The 25,468-nt window shown below is 49.7% G+C and overlaps 1 protein-coding gene across 1 annotated transcript; it reads right to left on the bottom strand.

The window, feature by feature from the left end:
- Positions 1-699: 699 nt before the first annotated feature.
- On the bottom strand, positions 700-3,891 carry LOC309380445 (avidin-like). Its single transcript, XM_081930317.1, has 4 exons — positions 3,725-3,891; positions 2,595-2,826; positions 1,649-1,769; positions 700-1,320 (listed from the first exon to the last, which is right to left on the bottom strand). Exons 1-4 carry the CDS (start codon positions 3,854-3,856, stop codon positions 1,287-1,289), a joined length of 519 nt encoding a protein of 172 aa, XP_081786443.1. The 5' UTR covers positions 3,857-3,891; the 3' UTR covers positions 700-1,286.
- Positions 3,892-25,468: the final 21,577 nt, after the last annotated feature.

The raw sequence follows: 25,468 nt of genomic DNA, 5'->3' as shown, positions 1-25,468 counted from the left end.
CAGTGTTCATTCCTGAAGCCTTTCTCATGAATGAGTCGAGCTGCCAGGCAGGAGAGGTTTGGGACCGAGAGCAGGCCAGCTCAGGAGACCAACGCTTCTGATGTGTGGGTTGGGTACCCCCCTCCCTTGTAACAGACGAAAGGCTGGATAGAAGTGCCGGGAAATAATAAAAGAAAAAGAAAAAAGGAATGAGGGCCAGGACTTATGTGCAAACCTAGAAAAGACTGGGCCAGAACCCCTGACCCCTGTCCCATTGCTGGTACTTTATTGGAGAATCATCTAGTCCAGTGTTTTTCAACCTTTTTTGGGCAAAGGCACACTTGTTTCATGAAAAAAATCACGAGGCACACCACCATTAGAAAATGGTAAAAAAATTAACTCTGTGCCTATATTGACTATATATAAAGTAATTCTCTTGAACAGGAATCAAATAAACACAAAGTATTTTATAATTTACTTTATTATGAAATAGTAAGTAAACAGAAATATGAAAAATTATAAAATACTTTATTTTTAAATCTTTCGAATTTTTCAATTTTTCCCACGGCACACCAGGCAACATCTCGTGGCACACTAGTGTGCCGCGGAACAGTGGTTGAAAAACACTGCTCTAGTCCAACACCCCCCCCCAAATATCAACCTCTGCTTAAAAACCTCCAAAGGAGAGTCCACCACCTCTTGACAGAGTCTGTTCCACTGTCTCTTGCTGTCAAAGAATTCTTCCTGATGTTTATTTTTTGTTTTAATGCTTTATTAATATTGCAAATAAAAAAGACAACAACAACAGCAACAACAGTACAAAATCTAAATCAAAACACAGAATAAAATATGCATAGCGATTAAAAGAAAAACAAAAAAGAAGGAAAGAAAAGAAAGAAAGAAAACTTTGTTCGATACAATCATTTAAGGAGTACAAACCATAATTTAAATATTCTATACATACAGTTTCTAGAAAGACATTACCTTCATATTTGTACTTTTCATCTCTATTTAATCTGATTCTCTAAACCGGTTTTGGTCCTTGATGTGTTTTTTGACTTCACTCTACCGATGTTTAGTTGGAATCTCCTTCCTTGTCACTTGAGTTCATCCGTTCAGGTCAGAGCCTCCAGAGCTCTTTCTTCACTTGCTGGGGAGGGAGGGCGGGGGCCTGCACAGCCACGGTACATTTTTGTAGAGCAAATAATCTATATAAATGCTTAATCAAGAAGGGAAAGGGAAGCCCTCTTCCTGCAGGTGCCAGATGGGAGAGCAGCCGCGGCAGCAAGCGAGTCTCTTGGATCCTGTTATGCTGTTCGTGTGAAGACGTTCCTGCCAACCCTGCAAGGAAACAGTGAGTAAGGGTGAGGCCCTTCCTTGTGCTTGCCCTGCTCTGAGTAGGGCTACCATGAACCCCCCTTGGTCCTTGTGGTTGTCACCTGCCCCAGGGGCATTTTCCAAAGCCCTCCCATGGCAGCCGGGTGGGGGCTTCCCCTGGCTGCCCCCAGACATAAGATGATGCCCCCCAAGGAAACACCATGGCAGCGTCGCCCTCCTGCAAGCACCACACAGCCTCCAATCAGAGTTTTTGTAGAGATCCCAGGACCTCAGAGTTTTTTGGGAGAACCCCAGAGAAGGCCCCCGTCGAGAGCTGCTCCTTTCCGCTTACCGAGTGGCCTCCCAGTCATCGCCATGGGATTCCACCTTCTGCCGCAGAAGCCAAGTTGTCTCCAGGGTCTCCTTCCCTTTTTCATCCACAAAGCGCTGCCCCGCAAATGCAGCGATGGAGTCTGGGGGGGGGGACAGAGGGGGGGCGAAGCTGCAGGTCAGAAGCTCTCTTCCCTGACCAAACAAAACTTTTGCTGTGGGAGGGGAGTGATGGCCGGGGAACAGGGAGGCCAGGCAGAATTGCGTTGGGGAAGTCAAGCTCCCCCCCCCAACCCCTTGGGGCTCCCTGCCTGGCTGCAGCGAAGGCGGGCAACTCCAAGTCCTACAAGAATCCCATCCAACAGAGGAGAACTCAGCCGCTCCTCTGGAACAATCAGACCCAAACAGGACCTATCAATTAACAAGTTTGAGACTTGGTGCGCATGATGATGGGATGTGGCTCAGCAGAGGCCACCTGCTTGGCATGTAGAAGGTCCCAGACTCAACCCCCAGCGGCATCTCCAGGGAGGGATGGGGCAGACTCTAGAACCCTGGGGAGGTGTTGCTGCCAGTCAGTGTGGACAATACTGAGCTAGATGGACCAGTGCTCTGACTCCAGTTCTACTTCTCAAAGCTTTATTGGCATATAACCAGGATTTCAGTGGCTTCAGCACAATAAAGTCAGCTTCCTCTGTTCCAGAAATTATTATTGCTGTAATTATTTACTCAATTTATATACAGCCCTTTATCCGGGCAAAGTACAACATTAAGGACTTAATTTATGCAGTGTAATAAAGAAAACATAACGAGATGCCTGAGTGATGCAAACAAGGGCACGATCTAAATTATCAGCATGTGAAATAAGGGAAACCCCTGATCCGCCTGGAGCTGCTGAAGCTGCCCCCCCCCCCAAGTCCTAGCTCTCAGCGGCCCCAGCCCGCCCTGGAAAGTGGGGAGGGGCTCCTTACCTGAAAACGACCAGTTGACCAGGAAGCCAAAGGTATACTCCTCCTCGGCCCCCTTCGGGTCGTGCTGGGCGCCCACGAGGGGGGACACCCGGATGGGCTTCTGGGCTGCGGAGACGGCCGTCAGGTAGGAGCCCGTGAACTGGCCGGAGTCGTCGGGAGGGTTGAGGACCATCTTGGAGCCCAGCTCGTTGACCCACGTGCCGGCCAGGGAGCTCTGGGCTGGCGAGGAGGGCTAAGGAGGGAAAGAGGAGGGTCAGCGGGGGGGGGACTTCCGGGAACCCCCCAGACCTACCTTCCGAGGCTGGTTTGGGGGGCACAGCCCTCAGGCCCCGATTCCTCACTTCTGCCCCCGACGGGGCGGGTGAGGGCTCCGCGTCTGAAACTGCTCCTAGCGCTAAAAACGAAGCGGAATGGGTGGAAACTTTCTTGGCTGCGGGCTAAAGGCGAAGCGGGCGCGCCTCGCCGCCTAGGACCCCTCTCCGTCTCTCTCGGGGCAGCCCGGCGGGGGCCAAGGCTCGCTTTCTCGTCCCAAAAGGGGCAGCCCCGGCCGGGCACGCACGGAGGGGCATCCGGGCGCTGCTGGCTCTGCCTTCGGGGCCGCAAAACCCGCCCTGCCCGGCGGCGTCGAGGCAGCGCCCCACCCCCGGCCCGCCCCCTTCCTGCCCAAAAGAGGGGGCGAAGAGGGCCGCCACGGCCTTTTTAAAAGAGGACCCGACCCATTCCCTGTGGAGGCGGCGGCAGGTCTGCCCCTGCCTCTGGGCTCCCCTCCAGGACCGACGCCTGCTCGGTGCCTGGAGGGGGCTCCCGCCGCGACGTCCTGCGGCCTCCCTGCCAAAGGACCCGTCCGGAGCCCCCGAGAGGCAGCGGGTGGCCAGTTCCCCACCCCGCAGCAGGAGGAGACCAGTGGGCCCCCAGCCCAGGCTCTTCTTTCTCCCGCAAGGGCACCCGAGCAGAGCAACCGCCCCTCTCCCCGCTCCTGCGCTTCCCCAGTAACGGGAACTGACTGTTTTGCTGGGTGAAGGAAGGTCGGAGGTGGCGCAGAAGCGCCTTATCCGCCTCGCCGTCCACGTCCCTCCCCTCCCAAGGAGTCTACCTTGCGGCGGTAGACGCTGCGCCCCGCTCAGCCTCACCTTCCACCGCTTCTCCGCCGCCTCGACGACGGGCAGGACCGGCGGGTCCGAGCGGGAAAAGGTGAAGCCGGCCGTCGCTCCGGCGGCCAAGAGCATCGCCACGGCGGGCGCGCGCGCCACTTTGCTCCACATCTTGCTGCCGAAGAGCTCCGAGCCCGGCGAGCCCCGGCCGCCCTCATATACCCTCCGGCCGCGTCCCCCCCCATTCCCGGTGCTTTCTGAGAAACCAGCTGATTTTCCTCTTCCCTGCAAAACCGAAAGTTCGCGAGCAGTTGACGCGGGGTTTTCCTTTCACTTCTCCAAAAATACCGGCGTCTTTCCTTCCCGCTAAGGCCGGCTCAGGACTCTCGCTCCCCCGGCGTGCCTTCCCTAAGGGGCGGGGGCGAGGCGACTGGAGGAGGGGGATTTGGAGGGGAGAATCCGCGGGCGGGGAAAGCGGCGCAGGGGGGCTTCAGAAAAACCTCTGCCCACTCGCTGCGCCCCACCTTGGAAGTCCAGTGGTACCTCGGGTTAAGAACTTAATTCGTTCTGGAGCTCCGTTCTTAACCTGAAACTGTTCTTAACCTGAAGCACCACTTAAGCTAATGGGGCCTCCCGCTGCTGCTGTGCAATATCTGTTCTCATCCTGAAGCAAAGTTCTTAACCCGAGGTACTATTTCTGGGTTAGCGGAGTCTGTAACCTGAAGCGTATGTAACCTGAAGCATATGGAACCTGAAGCGTCTGTAACCCGAGGTACCACTGTAGCCCAGAGCCATGAGAACAGAAGGGCCCGACCGGAAGGGATGCTGGACATCATTGCAGAACCTCTGCCCACTCGCTGCGCCCCTCCTTGGAAGGAGCCCAGAGGCATGAGAACAGAAGGAGATCCTGCCTGATGAGGCCAAAGAGGACCTTCTGGTTCAGCCTCTGTCTCCAGGTGGCCCATCTGGGCACCTGAGCCCTCTGCCTTCCTGCCAGTTCCAGCAACTGGGATTCAAATTTTACAAAGTCAGAAGCTATGTGCTTTAACACCCCTCCTCACACCCAAAAAGAACTCACGAAGGTCACCAAAATAAAACTTTGCCACACCAAGTTCAGATACCTAGGGGTACAAATAACCAGAAACCTCAATAAATTGTACCTCCACAACTACAAGCCCCTGTGGCGACAAATTAACAAAGACCTAAAGAGATGGAATAACATGAATTTCACTCTCTCAGACAAAATAGCCATGATCAAAATGATCACACGCCCAAAACTAACCTACCTATTCCAAACCCTCCCAATCTGGATCCCCTCAACCCAACTTCGCAGTTGGCAGAGAAAACTACACTCTTTCATCTTCTCACATAAAAAACCAAGAATAAGCTCCAAATACCTGCACCTCCCCACCTCAGAAGGAGGATGGGGAATCCCCAACATAGAAGCATATTACAATGCCAACCAAATACGCCATATAATCCCATATATACTAGAAGATGAGACAAAACAATGGGTACACCTAGAGAGGGACACAATTGAAAACACCTGCACCACAACATACCCACTCCTCCCAAACAAACTAAAGAAAATTCCCACAACGCTTAACAGGTACACACAGACCATGCTCAAAGCATGGAAAACACAAATAGGCAAACTATCCCCAAGCCCATCCCCACTAATCCCCCTGGCGCACCACCCATTATTCTACCATGCAGCACAAAACCTCCAGACAAAAACCTGGCGAACCAAAGGCTTATATCGCCTAATAGACTTTTATAAAAATAACAAACCCTTGTCAACACAAGAAATACAAGACAAACTAGAAGACACCCAAATGACCTGGCTAACACAACACCAACTACATGCCCTCTTAAACAACCCAACAGTAAAATCAGCAGCAACTAGGCCCCTGACAACCTTCGAAAACCTCCTCCTAACAACAAAGGGAAACGGTAAAGGGACGGTATCCACAATATACAAAATACTACTCCAAAATCCCACAAATCCCCTAGACGCAATCAAAAAACAATGGGAGAATGACATAGGCTATGAGATTAACCCCACTCAATGGACCAGAATGTGGTCTAAACCCCCCTTTAAATCCATATCAACGAAAAGAAAAGAACTCACACTGAAACTCACCTACAGGTGGTACCTAACACCAAGGAAACTAGCGCTAATACACCCAGGAACCTCACCAAAATGCTGGAGAGGGTGCACCTCCACAGGCACATACCTCCACATGTGGTGGGAGTGTCCCAAAATTCAACTATTCTGGACAACAGCCATACAAGAAATATGTAAAATAACTAAGCAAGTAATAGACATCACCCCAGAATTGGCCCTACTAAACATCTTCCAAGACAACAATGCCCATTTACACCACAAAGAACTCATAACCCACCTGCTCTCAGCAGCCAGAAACATCATAACCAGACACTGGAGAGACCTGTCAGGAGTAAGCATGGACCAATGGTTCCAAATAGTATGGGAAACAGCCCTACTAGAAAAATTAACTAATAAACTGAAACTGACACGGGGACAAACAGAAGAAGACGCCTTCACCCCGGTATGGCTCCCCTTTATCACATACACAGCCCAACAGGACAATGACAATAATCCACCAACAGCATACAAATCAATATGGCTAACCTGATCCAAAACACCCACCCACCTCACTCACACACGAAAACAAAGATCACCACAGCCAATCACAAGCAAACAATGACACCCTAGGCCAACCCCAACCTCTCTCACCACCAAAGGAACACAAGTGAACAACACAAGCAACGCTGACACCAAACTCTACATACACTAAACATAATAGAAACACCGCCACCCGACCCCACCCCCATCCATCTTCCCTCTCTCCACCCCCTTTCTTTTTTCTTTCTTTTTTCTTCTCCCCCTAATGCCTCAACAAATGAAACAGATTTGTAAAAACGCTACGTGGAAGAAGAAGAAAAAAAATACGAGGCACTACACTTCTGTAAAACAAGAAAATCCTTAATAAAAAATATTTTAAAAAAAAAAGAAGCATCGCTGCCTCAAGCTTCCTTCTCCTCCCGCTCCTCCCCCCACCCCGTTCACCCTTCTCGCCCCGCCAGTCCTGGCCCCAGCTGCAGCGGAGTGGGGAAGTGGTCCGTCCTCAGTCCAGGGAGGAAGACAGAGGTGGGGCAGGAGGGAGAAGGAAGGTCAAGCAAGATCCCACCTGTGGTTCCCACCTGGAGGGGTCATGCTCACTCAAGGGGGTCTTGCTTTGTTTGTCGCAAAGTTGTGACACAGATCACTCCCTCGTGGTGAGCCAGATCCGTCTCCAGCCAGAGGACCCGTAGCACAAAGCAGAAAGCGCAGCCTCCCATAAACACTGCCAGAACAGCCATATGTACTTTGTGAACTCTGATTCCATTGAACAAGCTCTACTGAACTGCCCTGGAGACAGCATCGAAGCAAGGGGGAACCACATCAGAGAGACAACCTCCTTTGGCAAAGGAGAGAAGCAGATTTCTGACCGCTTTGAGGCCGGCATAAGAGACAGGGAGCTTGTGATGGCTGCAAAGCACGAGATTCTCCTGAACTCCAAGCCTGCACCCTGAAAGAAGACGCTTGCCACACTGAGAAAGGCAATTAATAATAATAATAATAATAATAATAATAATAATAATAATAATAATAATAATAGAAACCCCTCTATCCGGAAAATCTCTTTGAAAAAATGTTTTTGTTTTTTGTTTTGTTTCCTGGTGAAACTGAAAGTAAAGCAGTGATTATTAGCCATGAGAAAGCATTTGTTTTGAGATAACAATTTTGCAGCTGTGGTTCAAAGGGGGTGTCACCGGAAATCACCCCCCCCCACATTTGTCACGTGTATTACACAAGCACCACACTCACACGTACACGCATCTCCCCCCCCAGCCCTGGAGATGTCCCTTTAGAGGGTCACCTCCCCAAAAGCCTTCCGTAAATAAGGAAGCGCTAGCCTGACGGCTTTCCACTCTAGCGCTCCGCATCGTCCTATTCTTAACATGGGTAGACCGGGCGACCGAACTCTGGGTCAATCGACAGCCGCTTCAACCAATGAGCATTAGCGAACAGCGCCCCTGGTGGCGACTGCGCTGGTACTGCAGCCGCCTTTCGCTGTGTCCCTGTTTGACAGCTCACTGATACAACGTTTCCGAATTCACTCAACCGTGACTGATCCAATCAAGAGCTTGCTACATTGTTTCCTGAACTTGGGGTTGGTTTGAACTTCAAAGTATTCGCCGTTTTATATTCGTTAAAAATCAACCGTACAACGGATTTTTATCGGACCACTTTTATTTTACTGCATATCCAAAGGACTACCAAAGGGGGGTGACATGACGCTGGGCAACCATAATCTCCTGACCGAGCAGTCACGTACACAGCGATTCCCCTCGGCTGGCGTGACTACCTTGATAGCCATCGTGATGGGTCCAGACAGGAGACTATCAAGGACACAATAAAGCTGCACCTTTTAGTGTATTCCACCCAGACTTATACAAAGGACACTGACCGGATTCCCCTCAGGGGGCAGGAAACTTCGCCCTTCTCCTTTTGTTCTTAAAATTGACTCATGTGGGGAGGGGGAAGGAGGCTCCGGCCAGGTGGCAGGTCACTCGGATTACCTGTGTAGCTCCTCCTCGACTCCTCCTAATTTTAATGTAATCATGATGTAGATGTGATGTAATTCTGGGGGTGTAGTTTGGGGGATTAGCAACTAATAAAAGTTAGGGTCTTCTTTTGTTCGGGGCTTCCATCTTGCTTCACCTCGTGGACGGTGGGAGCCCTGTCGCGACAGTCCTTTTCCTTAATAAAGACCAAGCCTACTGGCTGCTGTTTTGCTCTGACTTGCCCTGGTCGGTATCTTCGTTTGTCCAAGAGAGCCCTCGGATTTTCCCGTAACAGTTTTTGGCGACCGTGCTCAGGGACACTTGGTTCTCCTGCAAAGGTGAGAGGGGAGATAGAGGGGATCGGGCGCCACTGGGCAGCCTTAGCCCAGGGATCCTTTTTTCCTCTCCCTGCCTCCTTTTTGCGGGCGGTAATCAACCGTCACCAGGAGCCCGACCAGAGAGAACAAAGGCAAGGTAAAAGCCGGCTAAAAAAAAAAGAAAGGATCCCGGGATCTGCGGGGGACATCTTCGAACGTGAGTATGGTTTGAAGTAAAACACATTGGGAGGGGGGTGGAGAAGCAGTGTCCCCACGACAGCCAGACTTTCCTTCTTTCATTTCTGGCGTAACCTCTCGGAGTCGGCCGGGTACGCTCAAACTCCGTCCTTTTCTAACCCGATTCTCCCTTTCGGAAAGTGGCCAGGAGATCGTGGAACTTTACTGTCTGGCGTTTACCTCTCGGAGTCGTCTGGGTACGCCAAAACCTTTCTCTTTCTCTCCCCTCAATTTCTTACGCGGAGTGTGTCCGGGGAAATTGTGGCACCTTTAACTGTTTTCCGGCGTTTACCCCTCGGAGTCGGCCGGGTACGCCTTAATCTGCCTATCCTTTTCTCCCCCGTTTTCCGTCTTGGAATTGAGTCCGGGAAAGCGCGGCTCTTTACTGTCTTTCTCTGACGTTCCCCTCTCGGAGTCGTCCAGGGGCGCCCATCCAAGCCTTTCTCTCCCTCTCTCCTGTCTCATCTATAATGCAAACGAAGCCGCCCCTGCTGCCCGGCGACCTTTGTTAGGGATGACCCGGGTACGTCAGAAAGCAAGGTCGTTTGCTTCCTTTCCAAACTATCATTTTCTCGGACCTTGATCTGGCATTGCACTGCGCAAGCGTCCAGTAAAGGCTCCGAATTTAGTCTCAAAAGCTAGGCAGGAGGCTGTCGTGGAGAGTAAAAAGGGGTGGCTCACGAATTGGGGCCCCACACTAGGACCAGTTGTGTAAGCAGTACTGCGGTAGAAACTTTAGGAGCTGTGTATCGTGTATCGGGTAGAGAGAGAGACCTGTGAGTTCAAGGCTGATGTTCTTCGAAGTATAGATGATAAGTTAGTTACAGATAATGGTAGAGAGGATTGAGTTTAATAGGAATAAGCTGAGGTACCTAAATTACTGAAAGAATACTATTTTTTCTCTCTATTCCCCCTTTTCGTGTGTGTGTGTATGTCCCCTTGTCTGTCTATTTTCCCTCCGTAGTATACATTGCTAGCGAACCCCATTTCCGTAGAACAGAGAAATGGGAGCTAACGTTTCTCAACACTCTGACTGGACTCCTCCTAGCGACAAAGCTTCTATGAAGCCTTTTCGCTCCAGAAAGGACTCCGATACCCCTCTGCAATTTGTCCTTCTCAACTGGAAGGAACTGAGAGGGAGAAAGGGACTCTCAAAATCTAAACTGAGGGATCTCTGTAACATCTCGTGGGTCGCTTTTACCCACCACCTGGAACCATCCTCCCAATGGCCGCCTCATGGTTCCTTTAACCTCATAAGAATGCAAGCACTTAGGTCTTATTTGGCTGACGAGAAACCCCAACAATTATACTACCTAAATGTCTTCATTGAAGCCCGCGAATTATTTCAACGGCAGCAAGCTCAAATTGCCCGTCAGATGGCAGTCCTGAAACCAACCAGACCCCCTCCATATGACGAGATTAGAGCCCAAGAGGAACAATTGGATAGGACCCTCGTCCCATTCTACTACCCCGAACCACGAACTTCCCGATTGCCAGGACCCGGGGCAGGAGACAGGACAGGATCCGGTGGAGGGGGCACGGGACCGAGGGAAAGCGCAACAGATCCAACTGCTGTTACCCCTTCCCAAGGTGCAGGACTAGGACAACGCGTAGTGGACCCACCCGCTGTTACCCCTTCTCAAAATATTCCAAGTGCCTCACTGCCTAACCCTTCCTCAAGCACTCCCACCTCGGGAGAAGACCAAGTAGACTTGGAGCTTGGACCCCTCCTCAACGGGCAACTTTTAAACGGAGAAAGAGAGGGACCCGTCTCCAGCAGAACTAGAAATAGGGATAATCTACAGAATGGAGAAATAGAAGGTGCTTTCCCCCTGCGTGCATTACCTATACCCCCAGCCAGAGCAGGAGACCCACCACGCATGGTCTTTACTCATCAGCCCTTCCTTACCTCGGACTTGATGAATTGGTCCGACAAGATGCCCTCCTTAAGAGACGACCCCGATAAATGCCACCGCCAGGTGGCCACCATTTTCTCTACTCACAATCCTACTTGGGCAGATGTTCATATGTTGCTTGGGGCCCTTTTTAACGAGGCGGAGAAGAGGGAAATATTGGCAAAAGCGGGGGAGGCTCTAACACGAGAAGACTACCAACCAAATCGTCCCGCCTCGATGACCCCACTGACTGCCCAGACAATACTTAATGACCCAGACTGGGACTACAACACCGACAATGGCATATGGGGTCTAAAAATTTTCAAAAAGGCCATCCTAGATGGAATAAAAGCTGCTGGTCAGCGAACTGTAAATTGGACAAAAGTCCAAGCTGTCCTTCAAGGGCCAGAAGAACACCCATCCGACTATTACACCCGTCTAGTCTCTGCTATCAAAACCTGGGGTGGGATAGACCCGGAAAGTCCCCAACATGAAGTCATAGTCAAAGGGTTCTTCAAAGACCAGGCGACGGCAGATATAAGGAAAGCCCTAAACTCACATCTGGGGTACGACGGAAAGACTATAACCGAGATCCTTTCCATTGCCAAGTCGGTCTTTAACTCTAGGGACGAGCGGAGAAAGAAAGATCAGAAACCCGATTCCCCGCGAGTATTAGCTTATGCAGGAGGAGTCCCCCCTTTCAAAGACAAAGGCAAACCGAGGAGACCTGACTCCCGAGACCGGCGTGTTTGCTATAACTGCGAAGAAATAGGGCACATAAAAAGATTTTGTCCCCTCCTACCAGAAAATGCAAGGTCTGACTATAGAGACTTTAGAACATACAGGCCAGACTATCAAGAATTCCACTACCCCAAACCCAGAGAGTCAAACCTTCCCTATGGACCCACTCAACCCACGACCCACGCACAACATCGTGCGGGTCCTCCCCCACCACAACCAAGAACCAGGAGCCTCACCCAAGATCCACAGAATCATTTTAAGCCGACCAACCGCACCACCAATTCCGCACACGAAATGGTAATGGACGAGTACCAACCACATTGACAATTAGAAGCAGATCCCGCCTCTTTCTCTTTCCTTTGTCCCGTCTTACAACTGTCATCTTCTGACCCGATCTGCACAATGCAAATCGACGGACAGTATTACGATTGCCTTTTGGATACCGGAGCCACTTACTCCACCCTTACGAATAGCCATTTGACCCCCGGGGAAGAAACCAGAACCGTAATGGGACTGGATGGAATCCCTCGGAACTGCCCTCTTTCCCGACCTGCGAAGGTTTCCGTTGGACCGCTATCCGTTAAGCATACTTTCTTGTTAACTTCTAGCCCTGTCAACCTATTGGGGAGGGATCTGTTCTGTAAATTAAACGCCACCATACAATGTGGCCAAGAAGGGATTTATCTACATATGCCAAATGAATCCATCTTCAGTTTCCAGGGAGTCTTACAGGAAGCCCACAACACCACAATTGACCTTCCACCCGAACTGTTAAACAATGTCTCCCCTTCCTTATGGGGAACCGAGTCAACCTCCGTGGGGCTCTTAAGGTCCGCAGTGCCAGTAAAAATAAACTACAGAAAGGATCTACCTTTCCCTTGCACTAAGCAATATCCCCTTCCTCCAGACGCAATAGACGGACTAACCCCGATGATTGACGAATTCCTGAGAATGGGAGTTCTAGTACCATGCGCCTCACCCTGCAACACCCCTCTTCTTCCCGTCAAAAAGCCTAACACAAACCCCGTCAAATGGCGGCTGGTTCAGGATCTCAGACTCGTAAATTCTTTTGTCATCCCCCGGCACGCGGTAGTTGCTAACCCTCCTAAGCACCATTCCGGAGGGAACTGTGGTGTACTCTGTCATAGACCTATGCTCCGCCTTCTTTAGCATTCCTGTAGACCCAGAAAGCCAATTCCTATTTGCCTTCACCTGGCAGACAGGGCAGTTAACGTGGACCCGACTGCCTCAAGGATATGTAGAATCCCCAGCAATTTTTTCATCAATATTACACCAAGATTTATCGGACGTGACCCTGCCGGAGGGTTCAGCCCTCAGACTTTATGTTGATGACATTTTACTCTGTTCCCGGGATCTAGAATCCTGCAAGAACGACACTATAACTCTCCTAAACATATTAGCACAAAAGGGACACAAAGTATCCCCAAAGAAGATACAATACTGCAAAAAGGAAGTAAAATATCTCGGCCACATCCTAGGAGAGGGTACTCGAGCACTAACTACGGACCGAATTGAGGCTATAACCAAATTACCCTTACCAAAAACGAAAAGGCAACTCCGGGGTTTCATTGGAATGAGTGGATTCTGCAGAGCGTGGATCCCCCGCTATGGAGAATTCACCCGCCCCCTTACAGCAATGACACATGATGATTCCCCAGACCAACTGCAATGGCCCGCTGAGGCACTCGAAGCCTTTGAATCTATTAAAAGAGAACTAAGATCCTCGCCTGCCCTCGGACTCCCTGACTATAGACTTCCCTTCTCTCTGTATGTACATGAGAACAAAGGAGTAGCTTCTGGTGTCCTTACCCAACCATTCCAGGGGAGGAATAGGCCTGTGGCTTATTACAGCCTTCAACTTGACACCACGGTACTGGGAAACGTAGGCTGCCTGAGAGCTGTAGCAGCGGCAGCCCTACTTTTAGAAAAGGCGCAAGAAACAGTCCTCGGACACGACTTAACTGTGAATGTTCCCCACGCTGTCGCCACCCTACTTAGCCTGCAGGGGTGTCAACGATTCACTATTCAACGCCTGAATAAATACGAAGCTATTCTCCTCAGCCCATCAAATGTCACCATAAAAAGAGTGAACTCCCTGAACCCCGCGACCCTCCTTCCCCTCCCGGATGATGGCACCCCACATCATGACTGCTCCGAAATAGTTCGTCACCTAGAAAAACCCAGAGAGGACCTCGACTATCTCCCTTTAACCAACCCTGACCTCGTCCTGTATACTGATGGGAGCTCCAAAGTTGTGGGAGGGGAACGGAAAAGTGGATACGCCGTAGTTGCTGATAACGAGACCCTAGAGGCACGACCCATCAATGCAAGATACAGCGCACAGGCCGCTGAACTCATTGCACTAATCAGGGCTTGCGAATTGGGAGCAGGGCAGAGAATCACAATCTACACGGACTCAAAGTATTGTTTTGGGTTAGTACATGCCACCGGCCAGATCTGGTTACAAAGGGGTTTCTTGACTGCAGCGGGTACCCAAATTGCACATGTCCCCCTGGTGCAACGCCTCATGGATTCCATACACCTACCCGAAGCCATTGCAGTAGTCCATTGCAAGGCACATACCAAAGGGAAAGACCCCATCTCAATAGGGAATAGATGTGCTGACCGCACAGCGCAGGAAGCAGCACTTCAACCCTTTTCCGCCGATAATGAGTTCCAGGGACCCCAAATTCCATCAGATGTGAACTTCGCCGAAATGTATCAAACAGCAACCCCAGAGGAGATCAAGGGATGGGAGGAACAAGGCGCCTATTTAGATCAAGGTGTTTGGTACTTCCCGGACAAAAGACTCATAATGCCCAGATTATGGGTACCTAAACATTTGAGAGTTCTGCACCAAAGTACCCACTGGGGAAGAGAAAAACTTATTGACACAATGCAACGCTGCTGGTATGCTCCAGGCCTCGCCCTTGCCGCCAAGGCTGCTGTAAAGAATTGTCATACATGCCAAAGTTTTAATCAAAAGCATACCGCCAGATGTCCACCAGGAGCCAGACCATGGGCTTTTGTTCCATTCGAAAGCCTTCAAATAGATTTCATAGATCTACCCTCTTGCCAAGGCTACAAACATGCTCTTGTAATCATTGACCAGTTGACAGGGTGGATAGAATGTTTCCCCACTCGCAGAACAACTGCACACATTGTCGCAAAGATTCTAATTCAAGAAATTATACCCCGTTTTGGAGTGCCCAGGCACATAGACAGCGACAGGGGTTCACATTTCACTTCAGATATAATCCGACAAGTTGCCAGTGCGTTAGGAGTCAAATGGAAATTACATACCCCATACCATCCTCCTTCCTCCGGACAAGTCGAAAGAATGAACCAGCAGCTTAAATTACAATTGGGAAAACTTTGTAAAGAATCTGGCATCAAATGGGTAAATGCCCTTCCACTAGTTTTGCATAATTTACGAGCATGCCCCCGCGGGAACCTAAAACTATCCCCCTACGAATTATTATTCGGCCGACCATCCCCAGTATACAACACCCAGTTTCCAACATCAGAACTAGAGGTGGGCGAGTCAGAATTAACTAAATATGTAATGCAACTCCAAAAGCAACTCATAACTCTCCACAAGTACGCAGCCTCAAGCCAAAACATCCCTCTGGATGTAAACATCCACCCATACCAACCAGGCGATTGGATCTTAGCAAAAACTTACCATAAGGTACCCCTACAGCCCACTTGGGAGCATAGGGTTTGAGGGGGCCCGAGCCCCCTCAAAAATTCGTTTGGGGGGGCTCCGCCCCCCCAATAATCTCCGGCGCCCCTCCAGCAGAGCGCCATCGCCGCCCCTCCCCCAGCCCAAAATGCACAGGGAGGGGCGGGCTGCATGCCTCCTGCCCTCCCTCCTGAGCAAAAGCTCCACCCAATTTCCTTTGGAGCTGATTAATAGGCGCAGCACGCTCTCCCCTATTCGCTCACGAGGAGGCGGCGCCACTTTATTTGCATATTCATGAGCTTATTTATTATTCATGAGCTTTCCCGGCCCCCCCCCAATATTTTTTATAAGTCCGCGTCCCTGCTTGGGAGGGCCCCTACCAAATACTCTTAACCACTCCAACTTCTGTTAAGGTAGCAGAAAAGACAGCCTGGTTGCACCACACCCGCTGCAAACCCGCATCTCCACCCAAGCCCACAGTGGACGACTCGCCCTACGACACGCCAGCCCAACCAGCAGACGACGACACCAGCATCGAGGAGGACCAACAGACCGGACCAGATCGGGGCACGAATCGAGCCCAACAGACCGGACCAGATCGGGGCACGGATCGAGCCCAACAGACCGGACCAGATCGGGGCACGAACCGGGCCCAACAGACCGGACCTGACACTTCAGCCCATTGGACCTCCGAAATCATCACAGCAGCCGAGCAAAACGACCAACCCCCAATTCGCCTCAAACTCCGTAAAACACACGCCCGCAGTTTGACAGCTCCGCTTGACAGCTCCGCAGTTTGACAGTGCCGTTTGACAGCTCCGCAGTTTGACAGCTCCGTTTGACAGCTCTGCCGTTTGACAGCTCCGCCATTTGACAGCTCTGCAGCTTGACAGCTCTGCCGTTTGACAGCTCCGCCATTTGACAGCTCTGCAGCTTGACAGCTCCGTTTGACAGCCGCCATACGTAATGGCAATTACCATACCCACCCTGCTCGTCCTTTCTATCACCTCTGTCCTCTCACAACACACCATAACCACCCACGGCTCATGCCCAGGATTGCAAGTGGAATACAAATATCTGGACTTTGGAATTGTTGATATGGTGAAAACAGGAACACCGGACCGCCTGGGGGATTTTGATTTCTGCTTACCCGAAACCCGTGTTCTCCTAAGACACACCATATTACCGACCCTTGCAACTCACCAAACTTGGGAACTTTTTATTCGCTCGCCCTCTTACACGCCACTTGGAAAACTCATCCTCACCAAAGATGACTCTTGGAACCGAGCCCACTGCCTCAATGGTTCCTATGTACTCTTTTCTGATGGTACCCCTCAACAAGCCCTGAACTGGACACTCCTTGACAATGGTGGTGGTGAGTCAGTTTATACTGACAGAAATCACCCCACAGACCATCTAATTCATGGATTTTACTGCCAACGAGTGGACTCCGCTCCCCGCCAAACCATCCTGCAAGGAGTTTGCCTCCGAAGGTACTGCTGCGTCTGGGACATCGGACTCGCCTCCGGTTGGGACAGGAAAGCGTACCTCGAAGGCTGGCACCACTCAGTTACACCTCCAGCAGAATGGGACACTACCGGACCCCAAAGATGTGGAGGTCTCACCACAAACCTCACCTACCTACTCCGCCAAGATCCCCTTCACCCCGCGGGTACCGCACCTCGACAAAGGGGGGAACTGTCAGCATCTGAGAATCCCAACAATAATGACCTTTTGTCCACTTGGCATTCCAACACCTATGTGAAATTAATCTCTCAAATTGCAAAACAGACAACAATCAAGGAGTGCTGGATCTGTGCCAATGCTCCTGCACACCTTCACAGTGGCATACCGTTCCTAGGAGTACCCCTCACCCTTCAACAACATCTCTCCGCTGACGTGCAGTCCTGGAACCTGACTGCCGTGAACTTGACTCACCAATACATCTACCTAACCGGACCCACAACAGGTGACCTTTGCCGGAAATTCAGCGGAAATGACAGAGTCATCGGCGAGAGCACCTGTAAGTACACCATTGACATTGCTTTAAATGGCAGAATTACCCTATGGCACCAAGGCAACCCCTCTATCCACCCCACCTTAACGTCTGCATGGAAACGCGTTATGACCTTGCCCGACTCCTGGAGCCCCTCCCCGGTCTCCCAGTGCTTCTTCCGCACCTTCCTCACCGGCCGCATAGACTCGTGCCTACAAGGGTTGTTCTGGGTTTGTGGCCACCGCGGCTACGTATGGGCCAGTCCCCACTCCCGCGGCACTTGTTACCTTGGCCTAATCTTACCTGGAGTCCGCGTCACTCAAGACCTACCCCCCGGGAGGAGGCGGAACAAGAGGGCAAAGGACTTGTCACAACTCTCTGATGTAGCCGCCAACAGCGAGACTTATGGCCGGGCTCTTTTCCCTGCGTACGGAGCCGGCTCCAACCACGTTGATATCCTTAAATTAACGGACATCTTACTAAATTTCATGGAAGAATCCAATGCGGCCACTCAATCTATTCTGACGGAATTAACGGAAGTCAGGCAGACCGCGATACAGAACCGCCTTGCTTTGGACTACGTTCTTGCCTCGACAGGAGGCGTTTGTGCCCTTGTCGGAACCGAGTGCTGCACCCACGTGTCCGACCAAACCCTTAATATTACCGGACACCTCAACAACATCCATAGATTAACAGACGAGCTTAAAGACATCCAACACGAAGGGCTGTCAGACACCCAGTTGTGGAGCTGGCTGCCTGGGACAGGCTGGATAAAACAACTTCTAGGGAACGGACTCCTCATCCTCATTACTGTAACCATTTGCGTTGCTGTCTTCTGCTGCACAATCCACTGTTTCCCGATGTGCTGTCAAACTTGCGGCACTTGCCTTCCAACCCATCGCCCGCGACTGGCAACCACCTATGGACCATCAGCACCCGGAACCCGGTCGAACCTCATCGAAATGGGACCCCTGAAGGACTTCCGCAGCCCAGACCCTAGGTATGACATATCAGACTTTTATTGATTGTGCGGAGAGAAGGATTGCGCGGTTTTCCTACCTTCGCAATCTTATCTCCGAAGGGGGGAACTGTCACCGGAAATCACCCCCCCCACATTTGTCACGTGTATTACACAAGCACCACACTCACACGTACACGCATCTCCGCCCCCAGCCCTGGAGATGTCCCTTTAGAGGGTCACCTCCCCAAAAGCCTTCCGTAAATAAGGAAGCGCTAGCCTGACGGCTTTCCACTCTAGCGCTCCGCATCGTCCTATTCTTAACATGGGTAGACCGGGCGACCGAACTCTGGGTCAATCGACAGCCGCTTCAACCAATGAGCATTAGCGAACAGCGCCCCTGGTGGCGACTGCGCTGGTACTGCAGCCGCCTTTCGCTGTGTCCCTGTTTGACAGCTCACTGATACAACGTTTCCGAATTCACTCAACCGTGACTGATCCAATCAAGAGCTTGCTACATTGTTTCCTGAACTTGGGGTTGGTTTGAACTTCAAAGTATTCGCCGTTTTATATTCGTTAAAAATCAACCGTACAACGGATTTTTATCGGACCACTTTTATTTTACTGCATATCCAAAGGACTACCAAAGGGGGGTGACATGACGCTGGGTAACCATAATCTCCTGACCGAGCAGTCACGTACACAGCGATTCCCCTCGGCTGGCGTGACTACCTTGATAGCCATCGTGATGGGTCCAGACAGGAGACTATCAAGGACACAATAAAGCTGCACCTTTTAGTGTATTCCACCCAGACTTATACAAAGGACACTGACCGGATTCCCCTCAGGGGGCAGGAAACTTCGCCCTTCTCCTTTTGTTCTTAAAATTGACTCATGTGGGGAGGGGGAAGGAGGCTCCGGCCAGGTGGCAGGTCACTCGGATTACCTGTGTAGCTCCTCCTCGACTCCTCCTAATTTTAATGTAATCATGATGTAGATGTGATGTAATTCTGGGGGTGTAGTTTGGGGGATTAGCAACTAATAAAAGTTAGGGTCTTCTTTTGTTCGGGGCTTCCATCTTGCTTCACCTCGTGGACGGTGGGAGCCCTGTCGCAACAGTCCTTTTCCTTAATAAAGACCAAGCCTACTGGCTGCTGTTTTGCTCTGACTTGCCCTGGTCGGTGTCTTCGTTTGTCCAAGAGAGCCCTCGGATTTTCCCGTAACAGGGGAAACATTAAGATGGATTGACTGGCTAATAACATCCTGAACTTTAGAATAATAGAATTGTAGAGTTGGAAGGAACGGGGGTGGGGGTCTCCTAGTCTAACCCCCTGCTTTGCAGGAATCTCAACTAGGTCTTGTGTGACAGATGTCCATCCAACTTCTGCTTAAAAACTCGAAGGAGAGTCCACCACCTTCTGAAGGAGTTTGTGCCACTGTCAAACAGTTTTTACCGTCAGAAAGTTCTTCCTGATATTTAGTCAGAATCTCCTGTCTTGTAACTTGGTTACAAGACATTCTTTTGAGTCCTGCCCTCCAGAACAGGAACTGGACATAACTGGACACAGTATTCCAAGGCAGAATAGAGCATTCCACAAACCGGAAGCCCATTCTCATGGGGCCACCCTGTGGACCTCTCATGGAGGAGGCACAGGAAGAAGGGCCTCAGGTGGTGATCACAGGGTCCAGAAACTCTTCCATATCCTTGACCTCAGAGATCGTTTAACTGCTGCTAGTACTCCACCTCTGGGCCGCTGACAATGAGGCTCCTTGCACAGAAATAGGCTTGGAGACACAGCTCAGCCTCCACTTTGACTGGGATCCTTCTCAAGACTCAGCTTCTCTTACTCGTCAGAAAAGCATGAACAAAACTAATACCTTCCTTGAGTATTTTGGATTATGACCAAGTATGGCACACCTTCCTGTCCAATATATCCTAAAGAAGGCTTCTTTTAGAGAAGAGAAGCAGGCATGCCTGGAGATTTTAATAGAAATAGTTTTTAATACTGATTAATCTTTAACCCAGATAGCTGTTTAGTTACATCAACAGGAGAGCCAGGGAAAAGCATAATCAGTAGTTTGTGTTCTGGTCATTAGGACAGACAGATCTGAGAACAAGGGCAATTGTTTAAGTCACTTTTTCTTCTATTCTTTCAGAGTCCCCTGACCTCATGAACCCGACTCACCCACGCACCCACACAAATTACACACTGGCCTGCTAAGAAGCTTTAACAATTGCGTCTGCTACTTGCCAACTTCATCCCATTCAGGGAAATGGTTAAAGCTGTTCTAGCAGAAAAGATGAAAAAATTCTTGACTAATAATTCAGGTGAGACATTCTAGCCAGTCGTTTAGTCTTGACACTAAACCAGTGCCCAGCCCACCATCCTCCCCGAGCAGGAACACATGGCAATTATATTCACCCAGAGCAATTGATAGTCACACAAAGTTCAAGTTAATGAATCGACAATTGCTTCAAAACCTGATAAAAATAATTGTTGTGCATCACTGCCTAGAAATGATTTACCTATCAGCAATCGTCATAATTGAGCACAATTAGAAATACAATTTGGACAAGTCATCAAACAAAAATAAATAATTTCCCCATTTGAATCATATTCCTTTTCCAAAGGGACTGGGCTTTTACTTTAGGCTAGTTTTTCACCAATTTCTTTATTGCACTCATTCTTTATCAGCAAACTGATTACAAAGGAGTCTCAGAGTTAAGCCATACATGCTGAAACACAGCTCTCTTTCTGAAATACGGATGTTCTCAACATCAGTTGCCGGCAAGTAAAATCTGGCATTCCAGCTGAAGCCAACTGAAGCCCGGGAATGCTTGTAGAGTCCTGTGGAAAACAAGATAAGCGAGGCAAAAGTTGCTTGAACCTTTACATTGATGCTCCACCTTGGCCCTTCTTAACCATTAACAGCATGGCTTGGTAGAACTTATGATCAAAGCCATTCAACACCATCCACTGGTATCCTGAATCCCATCTTAACACTGTATAATTTCCCACAAAAGACAACCTATTGAGGTCAAAACATGTCAGGATTATAGATACTTTTTCTTATATTGTTATATTACCAGACTTATCAATGCTAATTTTTTGTATACAGTACAATTGCCTCTTGTGCGCAATCAACTTTCATGATCTCAAGTATCCAGGATGTCAAATGTACTTTTGGATCAACCAGTCTCAGTTGGTTAAGCAGTTGATGGCTGAACAATTGAAAGTGGTCAGATCAATGCTTGATCAAGATGAAGAAAATGAGCCAGAGAAGCAGGAGGTGGAAGCTGGGAATGGGGAAGACTCAGAGGCAGAAATGACCTCCATACAAGGATTTGGAGGAGAAGAAGATAAAACTACAGGTGGTGATTTGCAAAGCTATCTGGATATGGCATTGGTGGCTGAGAGGGAAAGAAGCTGTAGGACCTCAGTCCTGGCCTTTAGTTCTAGCAGAGAGAAAGCACTGGAGTGAATTCAGAGAATGATGCTATTAAAGTTATGGAAAATATTGGAAAATATTGGAAAAAAGAAAGCGGAAAGAGTTGCATTCCAGACCCCTGCATGAGTTGGTGGACATAATCCCGCTCTGCCTTCATCACTCTCCTCCATTTCAGGCATGTCCCCATCGCCTCTGGTGGGGCCCCTGCTGTGAGTCTGGTCCTCCGCATCTTCTTCCTGCTCATCAGCTGCAGAGGGGGCTATGAGGGTGGAATGCAGATCTGGGCTGCTACAGGCTAGTTGTGGGAAGTACACGAGGTCTTGTGTTTCTTCCTCTCTTTGCACAGAAAGATCTTTTGACAGCTTTCTTAACTGCCTGTCCTGATCTGCCTTCTCCTGCTTTTCAGCCCATAATTCTATAGCTTTTTCCTACAGAATAGGGACGCGGGTGGCGCTGTGGGTTAAAGCCTCAGCGCCTAGGGCTTGCCGATCGAAAGGTCAGTGGTTCGAATCCCCGCGGCGGGGTGCGCTCCCGTTGCTCGGTCCCAGCACCTGCCAACCTAGCAGTTCGAAAGCACCCCCAGGTGCAAGTAGATAAATAGGGACCGCTTACTGGCGGGAAGGTAAACGGCGTTTCCGTGTGCGGCTCTGGCTCACCAGATGCAGCTTTGTCACGCTGGCCACGTGACCCGGAAGTGTCTCCGGACGGCGCTGGCCCCTGGCCTCTTAAGTGAGATGGGCGCACAACCCCAGAGTCTGTCAAGACTGGCCCGTACGGGCAGGGGTACCTTTACCTTTACCTTTCCTACAGAATAAAGAGCTATATAGGATTCCTTCCTGTGCTCCAGTGTCTAGCTTTTCCCTATTTTCTTTGGATATGTTAACTATCAGATATGCTTCACATGTGTGTGACAAGTTGGGTGTTCTCCCATGCCAGAGTCCAAAGGTGTGTGTGGAGCTCCCTTGGTTGGCAGTCAGTTTTGGAGATGCACTGCACTGGCTGCTGGGTCTCCCCACATTCTCTGGGGAAGATTTTCATCCTTTAGCAGGCAACATGTCATTTCCATAATGGATCTAAACTTTCTCTCTACAATATGTTGTGGGGCAATCCCTTCCTTTTCATGTCAACTGAACAGTACTCACCCCATTGTCAGTCCTGAGAACTGTGGTTTTTCTCTGGAGCTTGTAATTTGCCATGACAATATACTTTATGAAAATCTATGTTGTTGTTTAGTGGTGTCCGCCTCTTCATGACCCCCTGGACCAGAGCACGCCAGGCCCTCCTGTCTTCCACTGCCTCCCGCAGTTTGGTCAAACTCATGCTGGTAGCTTCGAGAACACTGTCCCACCATCTCGTCCTCCGTCGTCCCCTTCTCCTTGTGCCCTCCATCTTTCCCAGCATCAGGGTCTTTTCCAGAGAGTCTTCTCTTCTCATGAGGTGGCCAAAGTATTAGAGCCTCAGGTTCAGGATCTGTCCTTCCAGTGAGCACTCAGGGCTGATTTCCTGAAGAATGGATAGGTTTGTTCTTCTTGCAGTCCATGGGACTCCCAAGACTCTCCTCCAGCACCATAATTCAAAAGCATCCATTCTTCGGCGACCAGCCTTCTTGATGGTCCAGCTCTCACTTCCATACATCACTACTGGGAAAACCATAGCTTTAACTATATGATCCTTTGTTGGCAAGGTGATGTCTCTGCTTTTTAAGATGCTGTCTATAGTGTTTCACTTTTCTCCTCTAGAAAATACACAACAGAGAGTTATAGGGAAATGGGGGGGGGTTGTCTTTTACAACCCAGCTCTCTATTATTATTATTATTATTATTATTATTATTATTATTATTATTATTATTATTAAATATTTATACCCCGCCCATCTGGTAGGGTTTCCTCATCCACTCTGGGTGGCTCCCAACAGAATATTAAAAACACGATAGAAGATCAAACATTAAAAACCTCCCTTAACAGGGCTGCCTTCAGATGTCTTCTAAAAGTCAGATAGCTGTTTATTTCCTTGACATCTGATGGGTGGGTGTTCGACAAGGTGGGTGCCACTAAGAAGGCCCTCTGCCTCAAGGGATTCAGTGTCCCCCTAATTTTGTTGTCGGTCAGAGAAAATTAAATGAAGGCAAGAACTAGTGAAAGCAAGGAAGATCTTTATTTTTTCTGTTGCAACAGAGTTCCAACCCAGGTATGCGGGAACTTTTAAAGGCTTTCAAAATTGCATTGCCCTTTAGCCAAGGACCACCCAGAAAGGATCATATACAGAGAGTGTGGCTTGTCTCCTGTCTGTCAAGATATCTGATAATTGTATGCTGATTGCCCTGGACCATCCTTTTGAAATGGTATATACCTTAGTTCCTGACTCTTGCCCATTGCTAAAAGAAGATGCCCTCTTGACAGGTCCGCTCTGCTTTACTTGCCAGACTGGTTTTTGCAGAGGGCAAGCCCCTTCATTCCAAGCAGTTTATTTGTTTACAGGATTTACAAGTGAAAAATAACTATTTTGAAAGGTACCCCCCCATACTTCCTTCTACTGCAGAAAAATATTTGGGGTCATCAAAAGAGTCTCAGGATTGCTCTCTTGCACCATTTCAGAATATAGTTTATGTACCTATGTTTGTATGCCCATCCTGTGTATTTATTGTAGGGACGTCTATAGATGCTAGGAGAGGCTATATTTATGAGATATTATCTTTCCTTCCTTCCTCATGTCTGTGAGCTCAGCAGTGCCCATCCCTTTGCAGCTTAAAAGGGAAGCTTGGATAGGCTAGGGTTAGCTTTAAGGCAGACTGGATTCTCCTGGTATTTTCCCTTCTTTGTCCTCCTTAACACAATCACACAACAGATGTGTAAAAGGTAAAAACAACCGTTATTCACTCAGAACATTTATTGAAGAGTAACAGAAACCGCAGCTGTGTTTAGGCAGCCTTAGCAAAGATGGTGTCAGCAGTGGAGCTGGGACACGGAGATTGTGCTCACGTTTCTGGCTTGGTGATGAGATGAAGAGCAAAGAGTGACGAGAGGCGAAGGAGAGGATGTGCCCAGGTCAGGGCACGGTGGGAATGTACTGACTGAGCTACCAGGTGGGCACCAGGAGGCCTCAGCTGAAACTGACTCTACAGCTCTAGGATTCTCTGATTCCTCGACGTTGCGCCGCAGACCGCCCCAAATGAGGCATTGAGATGCTTCTAAGCCAATAAGCCCCAAACGTTGCAACCTTTCTCTCCTCCCGCAGCCCCTTGGCTGAGCCTTTTCCAGCTCCGCAGACTTCTTTTTGGGGTTGAGGTGCTTCCTCTCCCCTGAAATGTCTGAGGTCCTTCTGTCCCAAATCAGCCACGGAGATCTTCTCCCGCAGCGTCAGGAGTTCGCAGGGCTCAGCTGACTACAGTACAAAAAGCTGAGCCTTTGGTGTCATCACCAAGTCCTATGGAACTCTCTGCCACTGGAGATTCCGCAGGTGCAGTCTGTGCCAAATTTTAAACGCCTGCTGAAACCTCTTCCTTTCCGCCAGGCCTAGGCAACCCCCACAACGGTCAACTGAATATTGTTTCTTGTTTTTTTAAAGTTGTTTTCAACTTTTTATGATTTTACTGTGTGGTTTTATATTGTCCTAAACAGCTGTGGTATATTCTATGGTACAGCAGTATACGAATATATATAGCTATAAAGAAATAAGGAAGGAAGGAAGGAAGTAAATAGATAACGGTGCCTGTTGGCAGGTGGTCGAACATCTTTCCTGGCCGGGGTGGGGAGATGCCCGGGATACCTCTGCCAGCCCCTCCGCCCTCTTGGCAGCTGTCTCCGCACCGCGCCCACCCGACTTGCGCAATTGCCCGCCCGCCCGGGCGCTA

This window comes from Podarcis melisellensis (genome assembly GCF_964234715.1).
Source record: "Podarcis melisellensis genome assembly, chromosome: 11".
Taxonomy (NCBI): Eukaryota; Metazoa; Chordata; class Lepidosauria; order Squamata; family Lacertidae; genus Podarcis; species Podarcis melisellensis.
The sequence above is the reverse complement of the archived record's forward strand: the minus strand, read 5'-3'. Positions and strand labels throughout refer to the sequence as shown.